The sequence below is a fragment of the Eschscholzia californica genome, unplaced genomic scaffold, assembly GCF_041429995.1.
Source record: "Eschscholzia californica isolate CP2 unplaced genomic scaffold, dmEscCali1.0.p SCAF_6, whole genome shotgun sequence".
NCBI classification, from domain to species: Eukaryota; Viridiplantae; Streptophyta; class Magnoliopsida; order Ranunculales; family Papaveraceae; genus Eschscholzia; species Eschscholzia californica.
Window position 1 is genome coordinate 18470662 of NW_028238483.1, and position 13715 is coordinate 18484376.

The window sequence follows — 13715 nt, forward strand, 5'->3', positions numbered from 1 at the left end:
TGTAGTTGATGATTATTCTAGAGAAAGAGAAAACCTTTTTTTTTTTGACAAACAAGCCTTCAAGTTATCATCATTAACTCCCAGCTCCAACAACAAAAAACCCTATCTTTTTTTTACAGATTCAAGCTTCAATCACAAATCAAAACCCTAATTTGATACAACTACATGCGAAATAATAAAATTAGGGATTTTGAGTACATGATTTAAAGATAAAGAGCAAACCTAGAGAGAGAAAATCTAGAGAATCTTATGGACTTATTGGATGAAAAATCTAAAGAGACAAACAGAGAAAGTGGGTTAATCTGGTTGTTACTATTCTTCTCTATGGCTGAACAATGAAATTCTTCAACACTTGGACGTTTTAAAACATAGAAATTCGTTAATTCATCGTCAAATTTTAGGTTGAAGCACAATGAAATTCTTGATGAAGACTCATCGATCTGATGAAGCACAATGAAATCAAAATTCACCTGGACCTTTCATCTACATCATCGTTCTTTTTTCCAGGCATAACACACAGCGAAAGCACATCGATCTGATGAAGACCCACAAAATGTCCGCATGTACTAGATTCCGATCTTGTTGCCACCGATCTGATGAAGACCAAGAAATTTCTAATCGATTTGATGGAGAATTCGTAAGGTTGCCTTCTGGATAAATGAAGTTGCCTTATGGATAAATGAAGCACAATGAGATTCCAATCCCAAAAATTTGAGAAGAGAGGAAGAGAGAGAAAGAGTGAAAAGGAAGAAGGAAAAGAAAAAAATGTTTTTTATTTTATATTATTTCTGGTGATGACCGTCGTTGGTGAGGTGACGGCCGTCGCCGACGACTTTCCTCAGACGACAGAGGGAGAAAAGACAAATATGGTAGATTTTTTTAAAAGAGGGGTATACAAGGAGATAATTCGTCAGCTATTAAAGTTGACTAAAATTCACTAACAGAAAAACTCAAAAGGGGGTTATATTGGAAGCTGGTCATCTTCAGGGGGCCATTTTGACGAGTTGGTCATCTTTAGGGGGCCAAAATAGAATTAACCCTTAATTTTACAGTTGTGTGCCATGTAATTAAGTCAGAATTCCTAATTTATCTTTGTCCACGTAGGGATGGGATTTTGGCCTCGGAAACCCGAAAGCCGCCAACAACCGTCCGAGTCCGAAGGGTCTGTGACCGTCTGATGCCCGAATCAGTCCGTATCCACCCAACTGAAAGAGCTTAAGGGGACGGACGCGGGCATAGGTCCTTACCGGTGACCCGACCGAGTCCGTCCGCTTATATAGTCCGCCCGAGCGTCCATACTCGTCCATTTGTTATACTCGCCCGTCTATATGATTGATTTTAAGTCTCTAGATTTGTGGGGTTAGCTACAACTGTTAGATTTCAAGAGTAAAAATATATAACTATAGAAATCATTTTTCTTAATCTTGACTTCGTTTCTCTACTTATCCAATCTCTCTCTCCTCTAAAATCTCAATGTGTCATCAGTAACCTAGGATCCACAATACATTGATCGTAATCCATGAGAAGAAGAATAGAACCGATCGTATCCATGAGAATGAGAAATCTCAATGATTATCCTTTAATTTCTATTCATTTACTTTTTGACGTTGTAAAGTGGGAGTTTAGAAAGTTGTATTTAGCTACTGAACAGTTTTAATTTCGAATAAAAATCTCTTTATTTGTTCATTAGTGACTAGTGTCCGACCGACCGATACCCGATTTGCCCGACTATTAAAATGGTCAAGGACGGACACTTCATTGGAGAAAAATCTGAAATGTCCGCCCGTTTTGTCCGAGTGGACAGTTAGGACTTGTGCCCGTTCCACCCGGACGGATTGAGTTAGTGTCCATTTCTCGTCCGTCCGGACCCATTCCAACTCTTAGATATTAAGTTCGTCTAGATCTTTCTTTTTTTGTTTCCGCGGTTTACTTTCTTTTTTTGTTTCCGCGGTTTACTGTACTTGTAACGGCTATATATAATTAATTAGACGACATGTAAATCATTTTGCATGTTGTTTAATATTACCCATTTCCCTCTTTTCTAATCAAGATATAAAGTTATCTGCAAAGCAGAAAATTTTTAAATTAACAATTCTTTGACAATTTAAATGATTTCTTTTTGAAAGTGTAGATTAATATATGTATCAAATTAAAAGCGAAAAATTGTTTGACAATGATGCCGTGAGAACACTCTATGTAAACCTCACTATATTGTAAAGCAGGAAGAAAGCTTGGGAGCCTACCACTATTTATTTTTTCGGTTTTTTTCTTTTTGCGGATGTTCGAGAGTTCAGATCAATATATTCGTAATAAAACTTTGGATCCAAAATGTGGTCATATGATCCGAGACACGGATATTATTATATCTATAAGGAAAAATTAAAAAATAATAAAAAAAAGTGATTCATATAAACATACAGATGGTATAGTCTCCAGAAGGCAAAATTTAAAAGGTATCCGGTAGGGTATCTTTTAATTCAACATAATTGACTCATGGGTGAGAATATATCATAATCTAATTCCAAACTTGAATTTATAATAATAAACTAAAATGTTAACAATGGTAACGTTTCTCTTTCACACCGTGTTCCAAAACTAGTTTTTTTATTTTTTTGATGAAATTGTCCCAAAACTAGTTTTTTTTTTGTTGAACTAGTTGATATAAAAAACAATTGTGATAACCTCAACTTTTTTTCATGCATTATTTTTAGATTCAATCTTTTGTTAATACAACCGATAATTTTTTTTCATAGTCATTGTTATCTGTTAGATGTTACTATTTTCGAAGAACATTTTTCTCATTACCATTAATAGTTGTTAATGTACTATAATACGGTAACAATAACACTTTTATCCGTATGATGATTGTTTTTTATTGTCATAATTTTCTATTATTTCTCACATAATAACAATTGTATTTTTGATTGATCACATAATAACAATTGTAACTAGGGTTTCCTCATTATACCATAGATCATCGATCACAATTGTTTTTTTTATCACAATTTAACCCTTGCATTTTTATTTGTTAGATGCTAAATATATTTTGAACACGTGGTTAATAAACACAACACTAGTGGCCCTCCGACATAACACATTTGCTTTACAATAATCATTGAGTGTCCATCTATTAATTTGTTCAATATACAAGTAATAAAATAAAACAATGAATTAGCACATGCTCATTTCTTTTAATTTTTGTTTAGTGAAAATATGTTGTCACAATCATATCAATTTTTTACAGAAACATGAGAGTGTTCCAAAATCTTGCTTTTTTCTTAAAACAAATTTTGTTTAAGTCATGTCCATGGACTTTCACGTCAGTATTCAAATATGTTGGTGGAGCTACAATTAGTCATGGACTCATGGGTCTAGGCGTCTAGCTCAGGTTTCACCTAACAGGTGGATTGGTGGTCGGGAGCTATAACTTTTGTTTTTTTGGGAAAAACGAACCATTTTTTTTATAGGAAATTGTTGTTAAGTATGTGAAGATTCGAAATTTATTACTAAAAATTTATAACAATACTTTTTTGTTGTTGCAAAAATTTATAACAATACTTAATAAGAATCTATATAATAAAATAGAAGGGAAAAATGTTGACAGGGAGAAACATCTTTTTATTATAAAGGATATGTCTAGAAACTCTTTCCAAAATTCAGAATATAGTCTTCTTAGAGCATCTCCAATGCAAAACTCAAAAATATCTCTATTCATCCTATGTGTCAAGTTCCAATTGAGATTCTCACTCCTAGGTGAGAGCATCTCCAATGCAAAACTCAAAAAAATTTCTATTCGTCCTATTTGTCAAGTTCCAATTGAGATTCTCACTCCTAGGTGTCGAAAATAGAGATCCTCAATTCTTGTATGTCTCCAATGCAACACTCTAAACTCTTTTATTTTACTTACGTGTCATGGTTATTTTTGTAAAAAATAATTAGTTATTTTGGAAATTTACGAAGACTTGATTTCTATTGGTTGAAATTTAAATATTGATGAGTTGGACAATTAGAGATATCTCAAGAGGACACTCTGAAAACAGAGTGTCCTCTTGAGATATCTCTATTCCACTCTCGACACATCGTCTTTGAGATCTTAGTTGAGTTTTGCATTGGAGATGATTTTTTAAAAAAAACTCAGAAAATCCTATGTGGCACTCCGAGTTTCTAAGATTGAGTTTTGCATTGGAGATGCTCTGACGTCAATAGAGATCCTCAAATTTTTGGTGTCTCCAATGCAAAACTCGAAACTTATCTTATTTACTTATGTGTTATAGTTATTTTTGTAAATAAATAATTAGTTATTTTAGAAAATATAAAAGACTCGATTTCTATTGGTTGAAAATCAAATATTGATGAGGTGGACAATTAGAGATATCTCAAGAGGACACTCTAGAAATAGAGTGTCCTCTTGAGATATCTGTCTTCCACCCTCGACACGTCATCTTAGAGATCCAAATAGAGTGTTGCATTGGAGATGGTTTTTAAGAAAAAACTCTAAAAATCCTAAGTGGCACTCGAAGTTTCTAAGATTGAGTGTTGCATTGGAGATGCTTTTAGAACTAAATTAACTTATTAAAAAAATAACTGTGCCCTTTTTAGAAATAAAATAACTAATTTAAGAAAAAAGAGACAAAAGAAATTGCACAGGTTAAAAAAAAAAAAAAATTGAAATCTCTCTCTTTTAATAAAAGTGTGTCCTTCTTAGAAATAAAATAACTAATTTAAGAAAAAAAGAAAACAAAATAAATTAGAAGGGTTAAACAAAGTAAATTGAAACCTCTCTCTCAATAAAATAACTAATTTAAGAAAAAAAGAAGCAAAAGAAAATTTCGTCAAATTTGATTGATGTTGTTCGTGCCGTAGGACAAGGGATAACCCTCGTAATAAGACAAAGAGCAAGGATACAAAACATATCCAAAGAAATTAAATATTAAAATCTTAGTTGTTAGATAGAAGACGACCTAGCAATGCCATTAGGGCGAAGAAGACCTAGATCCTTGGGAACGCAACCTCGTGCTAGCACTATGGTGCATGTTCTTTGATCATGTGATGCTAGCACGTTCAGGTGTACGATCACTCAGCGTGACGGCAATCGACGGTTTACGTAGACATCGTGTTACGTGCACCCTGAGTGAATGCTTGAACCGACTATGCTTGTACTACGAAATTTTCGACCACGACTGGCGTAAGCCTGATGGGTTTGACCGCGCCCGCAGGGCGCGGGAAATGCCTAGTCTAAGGTTAATCAGCTATTGCCAACAACCCTTGGTTGGAGTGGTAAGAGGGATAATCTTTCACCTTAGAGGTCAAGGGTTCTGGGCACACGCTGAACAATTCAAAAAAAAAAAAAGATTATTCAACTATTTAAGATATGATTCTGTAAAATTCTCTTTTGCATAAGCAAAACACCCATAATTTTTTATGTTGGCTACAATAATTATAGATTATAGTAACTCCTAATTTATCCATAAATGTGTTTGGCGGCAGTATTGACCATGCTAGTAAAATACCACAGACACTTGTTTTAAATAAAAACATAAGAAAAAATAAATTAAAGAAATGAGTACAAAAACTATGGTCGAAAGAAAATAAATTATAGTAACCCGTAATCCTTAATGAAAGGAAGACACACCTAAAAAGTTAGTAATTAGAGTAAAATAATTACGTAGATGTAAAATAAACATTGAATTAACGTTACTATGAAAGCAACACATAACGAAAAATATGGAGATGGTTCTTTCTCTATTTCTTGAATAAATTTGTTGTTCTTTAAGTCTCATCATTCCTAGCTAACTCATTTTGATGTGTTATTTGTTCATGATTTAGGACAATTCTTTTAATGAAATCATACAAAAAACTAAAAAAAAAAGATAAAAAAGAAAAGTAGTTGGCATTGCAGGGACTTAAAAGTTTTTAGACAATATCTAGTAATGTTCTAACAAATTGATCAATGTCCTTCAAATTTACATCCAAAACGTTCTAAGAAATTAACAAATTATATATCTTCACGAGACAATGACAATAGATAAGAACTTCTATGTGAATGACTGATTTCTTTGAGATTGTAAGTACATGCAAAAAGAAAAAAAGAAATTAATTAACAAAAACAGACTGTGAAAGAGAAGTGTTAATTACTTCCAACTGAAATTTTACCTTTGCTCAGTGAATGAGATTTATGAATTATAGTTTTGACTGCCTCCTAAATGTGAGGAGATTAGTCCACGAAACTAGAGAGTTAGAAAAACTATCCCTAAAGAGAAAAGTGGGTAGATAAGTTCGTTTGTAACTCCTAATGAACATTTCCAAACATCTACATACATTAGAAGCAACAAATTAACATTATAGTTAATTAATTTTCATGAAACATAAATACGAAGAGAACAACATTAATAACATCCTTAAGAGGAAACTCATAGATCTACATAACACTGAAGTGAGAAATGATAGGAGAGAGCATGAAATTAAAGAATTACAAAAATCTTGCTCATTCTATTTTTTCCTCTCTTGGTCTTTTAACTGATTTTTTCTCTCTCATAATACAATGGAACTCGACATAGCTTTGAAACATGATGAAGAATGCACAAATTAATGAATCTCTTGGCAGAAAAATCTATAGAACGGGATGAAGGATAAACAATGAGAATCTATGAAATAAAAATTAACAAAGTTAGAGGGAGGAGAAGATGAAGATTAAGTGGTAGCAACCTAAAATTGATCCCTAATAGGGAAACTCAATCCACCATTTCCTAAATTAGAGCATCTCCAATGCAAAATTCATGAAAATCTCTATTCATCTTATGTGTCAAGTTCCAATTGAGATTCTCACTCCTAGGTGGCCTTAATAGAGATCCTCAATTTTTTTTTGTCTCTAATGGAAAAATCTAAACTTATCTTATTTACTTATGTGGCAAAGTTATTTTTGTCAATAAATAATTAGTTATTTTAGAAAATATAGAAGACTCGATTTTTATTGGTTGAAAATCAAATATTGATGAGTTGGACAATTAGAGTGTTGCATTGGAGATGAGTTTTAAGAAAAAAAAGTCTAAAAATCCTAGGTGGCACTCAGAGTTTCTAAGATTGAGTGTTGCATTCGAGATGCTCTTAGATCCGTGCAACTCTCTCTCTCCATCCCACGACTTTTTCCCCTGTTCTAGGTGGAAAAATATAAACGACAATACTAACCCTTTAACTTAATTTTGAGAAGTTAACATAGAGGTTATTTCTAATTACTATTGAGGGTAAATAAATAAAAATACATTTTTCATATGTTACCCAACCTAAAACTGCTTACAATCGAGTGGCGAAACTAAAAATGTGGAGGTAGTTAGTACCTTGGTTCTCTAACAAACTAATCTACAAACTCTACTACCCAAACAAACTTGATATGTGTATGCATAAACAAAAAATACCTAATAATACTCTTTATATGATGATGTAGAAATTGGGGCCTTAGGCAGGCGTCTGGGTTGCCGAGGCCCAGGACCGACCCTGATTCAGATGTGAGAATAATTAGTCGTAAAAAATAAAAATTCAAATTAGTGGTACAAAGAAGAATTATATTCACAAAAAAAAAAAAATTATATTCACATTTGTGTTATATTAACTAATCGTCCTTCAAAAAAACTAGTCGCTTCCTAAAATATGAGAGATATAAGCCCTCTATCACTTATATTACACATATTTTAAGGTTTTATAATAAAAACGAAAAAAAACATCAAGGAGAGGATAATTTTTTCAACACAATTATAAGGAAAGAAGAGTACGTACGTAATATAACAAAAGAATGAATACCTCAATCACAATATGTTTCTTAATACATGCACACATGGGCTGAGATGCTATCAGAAGTAAGAGGAAATTTGATTCACTGATTAAGGAGATTGGTGGGGAAGAGCATAGAGGAAATTGATGAATAAACAAAGGGACGATCCAAACCTTGAATATGGTTTAGTAGCTCTTGTCGTCTAGATCTAGAACTCCAGATCCAGTCGAAGGTCTGGTAAGCCTAAGCGTCGGCAAAGGGGAATCCTCTCTTTAGCCGGTGAGAGGAGAAAGAGAGAGTGTATGGGTCAAAATCCGTTATCAAGAGTGCCCTTAAAGATCCACGATCAACAAACTTACATGCCAACCAAGCCCATGAACTAAATGACAAATGGGTCCGACCCATTCATCTTTGGGAAATCGAAGCAACAGAAAAAATGCACACGCGCTTTTGAAAAAGAGTCCAAGCTGGATAAAAAGGTCGGTCATCACCTCCTAAACAGACTTCCTCTCCTATATATGTGTTGAAAACGTTACTACGTACTAGTCATTCAAGATGACAACTAATCAAGGATATTACCAATATATCTGGATATCACCAATATATATGTTAAATGGAGAATAGAGGGTCACGCTATCCATATTTAAAGATGACAGCTCCGTACGTTACCACATTAAAGACCACAACTCACCACTAGGTGACAGTCGACCCCAAAACACTATAAGATGGCCAAGGAAAGAAGGATACAAGCATCCAATTATCGACCACTACATCTGACAATCGGCTAATAACTCACATAGTCTTACTTTCTTTCTGACAACAAAGCAAACATACTTCTCTCTCATACATCGAATCCAATTCCCCCGCAAGCAACCTACAAGTTACTTTATCTCTCCTACAGAGACTGCTTACTTTATATCTCCTACAGAGACTGCTTACTTTATCTCTCTTCAGAAACAACTTACTTTATCACTCCTACAGAGACTGCTTACTTTATCTCTCTTATAGAGGTTGTCTACTTCATCTCTCCTACAGAGTATCACATTCCCAAGGGACGACTGTCACTGTTACAGACGATTGTTCGCTACCCTCACACATACGCGGTGGACCGTTCGCTAAGGCAAACCTTCCACTTTATCCTTAACGACCTCATAAGTGTTGCCATACTTTACAGTAGGTCAGTCATATTCTCAAGAAAACACTTAAGCAACCATTCTGCTCATTCTTCATTCTTGGAGATTCTAAAGGTCAGATAAGCTTTTATCCTTAGTCAATTTCACCCGTAGAGATCGAACTCCGACCACTCTACGACCCGCGTCACACTCCGACCATCCTCTTGATGGTAAAATTCCAGGGATATCATCCACGTGTTTATTACTTTTCATACAAGCTTACTGACTTAACAGTCAGAGTCCTTTAGTCGGCACCATCCCGGTGTCCCAAAGATCTTACTATCGCGTGTATTTCATTTCTTGTCAGACAGGTTAAAGCCCAAGAACGTTGTCGGTGCCCATAAAGTATTAACGAGTGAAGGTCTAACTTCCGGTCAATGATCCAGTCTTTTAACTTCTTTTCAGTCCCTCACAGAAAGAGAAGATAAGAGAAGAAGAAGAAGGAAGAAGAAAGATGAAGAAGAGAAGGAAAAATGAAGAAATAAATTGTTTGTTTTTTTTGGATTGTAGGTCGCCACTCGGAGGTTATTGACTGACGAACTTTTACCAAAGAAGAAAGATGAGGTCATGAGAGAAGGAGACGTGATGAAATGGCGGAGAGAGGAGATGGAAAATAAGTGTTTTAAGTTTGATTTTATTTTGGGTCCTAAGGGTATTGCATAAAAAGTTAAATATGTTTTTGTCCTCGAGGCCAAATCAAATAGATTGACACTTATAGGGACCAAAACAACGAGTTAGTCACGAATCGGAAGCGAAAAGGAAATTTGCCCCAAGATTATAAACAAATTTGAAAGTAACTTTACTCAGAGATGAAAGTGGGTAGATCTGTCTTAACTTTCATAAAATGCAGTGTAATTTGTATCTGTCTTTCATTCACTTGGACCAAGAAAATCATCATAAGATCCACCTCAAATTTTCATATATATTCCTGCTTTTTGGTAGCTAAAAGGAGAGATGAATTGAGAGTTAATTAAAAAAGGGAAAGCCTCTCAACAAAAAAAAAAAAAAAAAAAAAAAAATTAAAAAAGGGAAAGCATATCTAAAACATAAAAGGGCTCACACAAACTTTAGTGCATATTAATATATTATAATGTATAATATAATATATTGTTAATGGGAGGAAAAGCCACATTCTGACATTCACATTAGTACTACTTAATGATCTCTCTTGATTCCTCCATCATCTAACTAATCTTTCATCAATTTCTTTTGGGTAAGAGTAGTTCTAGAAAGAGAGAGAGAGAGAGAGTGATGGAGAGAAGAGAATCAAGAGATCATGAAGAACCCAATAATAAGAAAGATAGTATTATTAAGAGAGGTGCATGGAAACCAGAAGAGGATTTACTTCTTAGAAAATATATAGAAACCTATGGAGAAGGAAAATGGACTGATGTTTCCAAGAAATCTGGTATGGACATATTCATACACTCATATATTAAGATTTACTATCTTTCCTTGGTTTTTCCTCATATCATCTCTCTCTCCTTTAACAGGGTTGATGAGGGGAGCAAAAAGTTGCAGGATGAGATGGAAGAATCATCTAAGACCTAACATCAAACATGGAAAGATCTCAGAAGATGAAGAAGATCTCATCATCCGAATGCATAAACTACTCGGAAACCGGTTAGTACTCATACCCTTCCATTATATATGTTCATATAGTATAAGATCCCACCATCACTTAGAGATGGACTCAAAGTCTCATCCATAGCATTGATAACATAATTATTTGTACTTTTGAATTTGTATACCATGGAATAAAAGAACACTTGATCAATATATTTCGTGATCAGGAAGATGTCACATCAGATTTTAAGACAAACTTGCGAATGTATATTGGATGTTTTAAGTACTAATACTAATCATGGTTTCATGTTAAATGAAGGTGGTCACTAATTGCAGGCAGAATCCCCGGTCGAACAGACAATGAAGTTAAGAATTACTGGAATACTCATCTAAGCAAAAGAAAACTTCCTCATCAACAGAATCGTCAAGGCGACTCACCGACTAGTTTTAATCCAAAGAAAACTAATCCCACAGATACTAATATCACCAAGCATTCAACATCAACTAGAAGAATTGGATTTAATGATGAAATTAGGGTTTCTGCAAAAAGTACTACTACTAGTACCCAACCAACTTCCATTACTGAAAGTACTCGAACCAACACAACCCGAATCGACAGATCATATGAACTTGATGATACTGAGGTCATATACGATACCGAAAGGATCCACCAAGACATGTTCATGAATAATGGATTAGATGACTGGAGTACTTCTATACAAAGAACCTTAAGCCCTAATCTTGCAGTGGATTTTAGTACTTTGAGTTGTGAAGATAATGGTGATGTACTTTCTTGGTGGCCAAAGTGGGATGAAACTATATTTTATGATGAGACTTATTGTTTGCCATCTCTAGAAGAAGACTACTCCATCCTTTCAGTTGAGTCTTTAGAGAGAAGCTCTGAACAGAGTTGGAATAAGAATCTCAATTGGCTTTGAGGTTATTAGTATTTTTAATGTTTGTAATTGTTTTTATATTTGTTTGTTCTCATCATTTCTCCATAATTGTTCAAGTTTGCAATAATTTTCAGTACAAATTGATTTGTATGTTAACATTTCTTTCTGTTTTGTTCTTTCTCATAAAGGTAATGAATGGATTTTAGAATAACTAGTTATAAACCACAAATGAAAAAAAGTACAAAAGATTAGTTGTTTTTTCTTGAAGTACAAAAAATTAGCTAGAATGATAAAAATACATAAGATAATTATAGAAAATGGCTATTATGTTAAAATATTTTATATACAAGTAAAAACGCCGCCCTCTTTCTAAAATAATTAAAGAGTGTTAATTTATTAATAAGTATATCATTACTTATAGAAACTTATTTGTAATTAATTTTTTAGATTAAATTATCATGTTTTCTGTTTCGAATATCCTCTCGTCTTATAGGTGCAACCTCGAGCTTACCCCCGCCTTGTTGAAACTGGATTGTGGGATTGTTGGTGTTTTCTTTTCTTACTAGAAGAATTGTAAGCAGTGGCGGAACCAGAATTTTTAACTAGCCGGGGCGGACTTAAATACGATGTATTAAAGAAAAACGACTAAAAATATTACTTTTTTGGAAGTCCTTTTGTGAGTTATTCATGTTACAAGGGAAAAAGGAGATGTAGTTTTCCAGAAGGGTAGTCTTAAAGACGCCCCAAAAAACTTTAAGGACACCTCTTTCCCTCACAAACTTTGAATTCATGGAGGCGTCTTTCGTAGTTACAGGGAACGTCTTTAACACTTCCCAAAGAATAGCAAAAAAATAAAATAAAAGTGCTTGTAGGCAATGGGAGTTGAACTCCTGGCCTCTAGTGCCCACGGAGGAGTCCTAACCACTGAGCTAGCTATTGGTCTGTCTCTATTTTATCCTTAAAAGACAAGTATAACTTCCAGCCTGGGCCACTTCCTAGATTGGACTTCACATAGGTCTGCTTCTGATTGTAAGAATAAGATGATAATTGCTGAACTTATATTTTATATATTTATATTTATTGTTCTTTGCTTGATATCTTCTTGTTATAAAGACATCTACTTGTATAGATGATTGACATAACTCTTACAATAAATTATGATTCTTAGACTTATAAACTCCCAACTCTTGATTTCGACTTTTGGTATAGGATAAGAAGAACACTATTTAGTAAAGGCAGTCCGTTAGAAAGGTGAATTTATGTATTTGCTATTCCTTTACCAAATTAGTATAAGGAGGGCGATATAAGGATCATTTAATAAATAGTGCCAAAATATAAGGACTTAGATAAAAATTAATAATAAATCTAATATTTTATTCACTTGCAGTTGTTCTCACATAAACAACCAAAACCCTAATATCGTCACTACTATCAACATCATCATTAGTATTAAAAAACTTGGAAAGTTTACCATCACTATAGTCTTAGTTTCGAGCTTTTAATGATGCCTCAAGATCTCATGGACGAGAAACCACCGTTAATGAAGGGGCAACCTACATCAAGAAAGAAGATTCCTTTGACTTAAATGTAGACATTGACTTAAACGAAACCATCGACTTAAACAAGGACATCAACTTAAACGAAGTTATCGACTCAAACAAAGACATTTATAATGAAGATAATATGTATCAGGTAAAGAAATATCATTTTCTTGTCTTTCTCTATGGTTGAACAACCGTTTTAGGGTTTTAGGTCGTTTTTTTTCGTAAAGAATTTTCGGTTGGATCGACTAAAAAAGACAAAAAAATTTTGATAAGGTTGGGAGAAAAAGACAACAAATTTCGGTCGTAACGGCTGAAAAAGATGACAAATTTCGGTTGGGTCGATTGAAAAAGATGACAAATTTCGGCCAGTCCTGCTGAAAATAGTAACAAATTTCGGCTGAGATGGCTGAAATAAGTCCGTTTTTTCAACCGCTCTGGCCGAATTTTTTAAGAATTTTCAGTTGGTATTCATAAATTTTTATTAAAGCGAAATTTCTTTTATGTAAATGTCGCTTATATATTTTTCGAGTTACATCCTTGTTTCTATTCTTCATTGCAATATTGATACTTAAAATCTTCAAAAATTACTTTAATTAGTGTTAAAACCCTAAAAATCTATGGAGAAATCAAGCAATAACAAGAATTACAAACTCTCTATGGAGATGAGTGTTGTGTTTGTCATCTAGGGTTTAGGTTTCTATCTCTATATCTCTATTTTTGATAGAATCAAACAGATTTAGGGCTTTTCTCCTTTTCAGGATGTTTATCTCTC

At 33.8% G+C, this 13715-nt stretch overlaps 1 protein-coding gene across 1 annotated transcript; it reads left to right on the plus strand.

Moving 5' to 3' along the window:
• The first annotated feature begins 10129 nt into the window (after nt 1-10129).
• On the plus strand, nt 10130-11607 carry LOC147532169 (uncharacterized). Its single transcript, XM_086648888.1, has 3 exons — nt 10130-10345; nt 10431-10560; nt 10823-11607. Exons 1-3 carry the CDS (start codon nt 10189-10191, stop codon nt 11439-11441), a joined length of 906 nt encoding a protein of 301 aa, XP_086505014.1. The 5' UTR covers nt 10130-10188; the 3' UTR covers nt 11442-11607.
• The last annotated feature ends 2108 nt before the right edge of the window (nt 11608-13715 follow it).

Excerpts from the sequence above, each read along its gene's own strand:
- LOC147532169 (XM_086648888.1), top strand. The coding sequence starts at position 10,189 with ATGGAGAGAAGAGAATCAAGAGATCATGAAGAACCCAATAATAAGAAA. Across the intron at positions 10,346-10,430 it reads TGATGTTTCCAAGAAATCTG|GGTTGATGAGGGGAGCAAAA; the intron begins GTATGGACATAT and ends CTCCTTTAACAG. Across the intron at positions 10,561-10,822 it reads CATAAACTACTCGGAAACCG|GTGGTCACTAATTGCAGGCA; the intron begins GTTAGTACTCAT and ends TGTTAAATGAAG.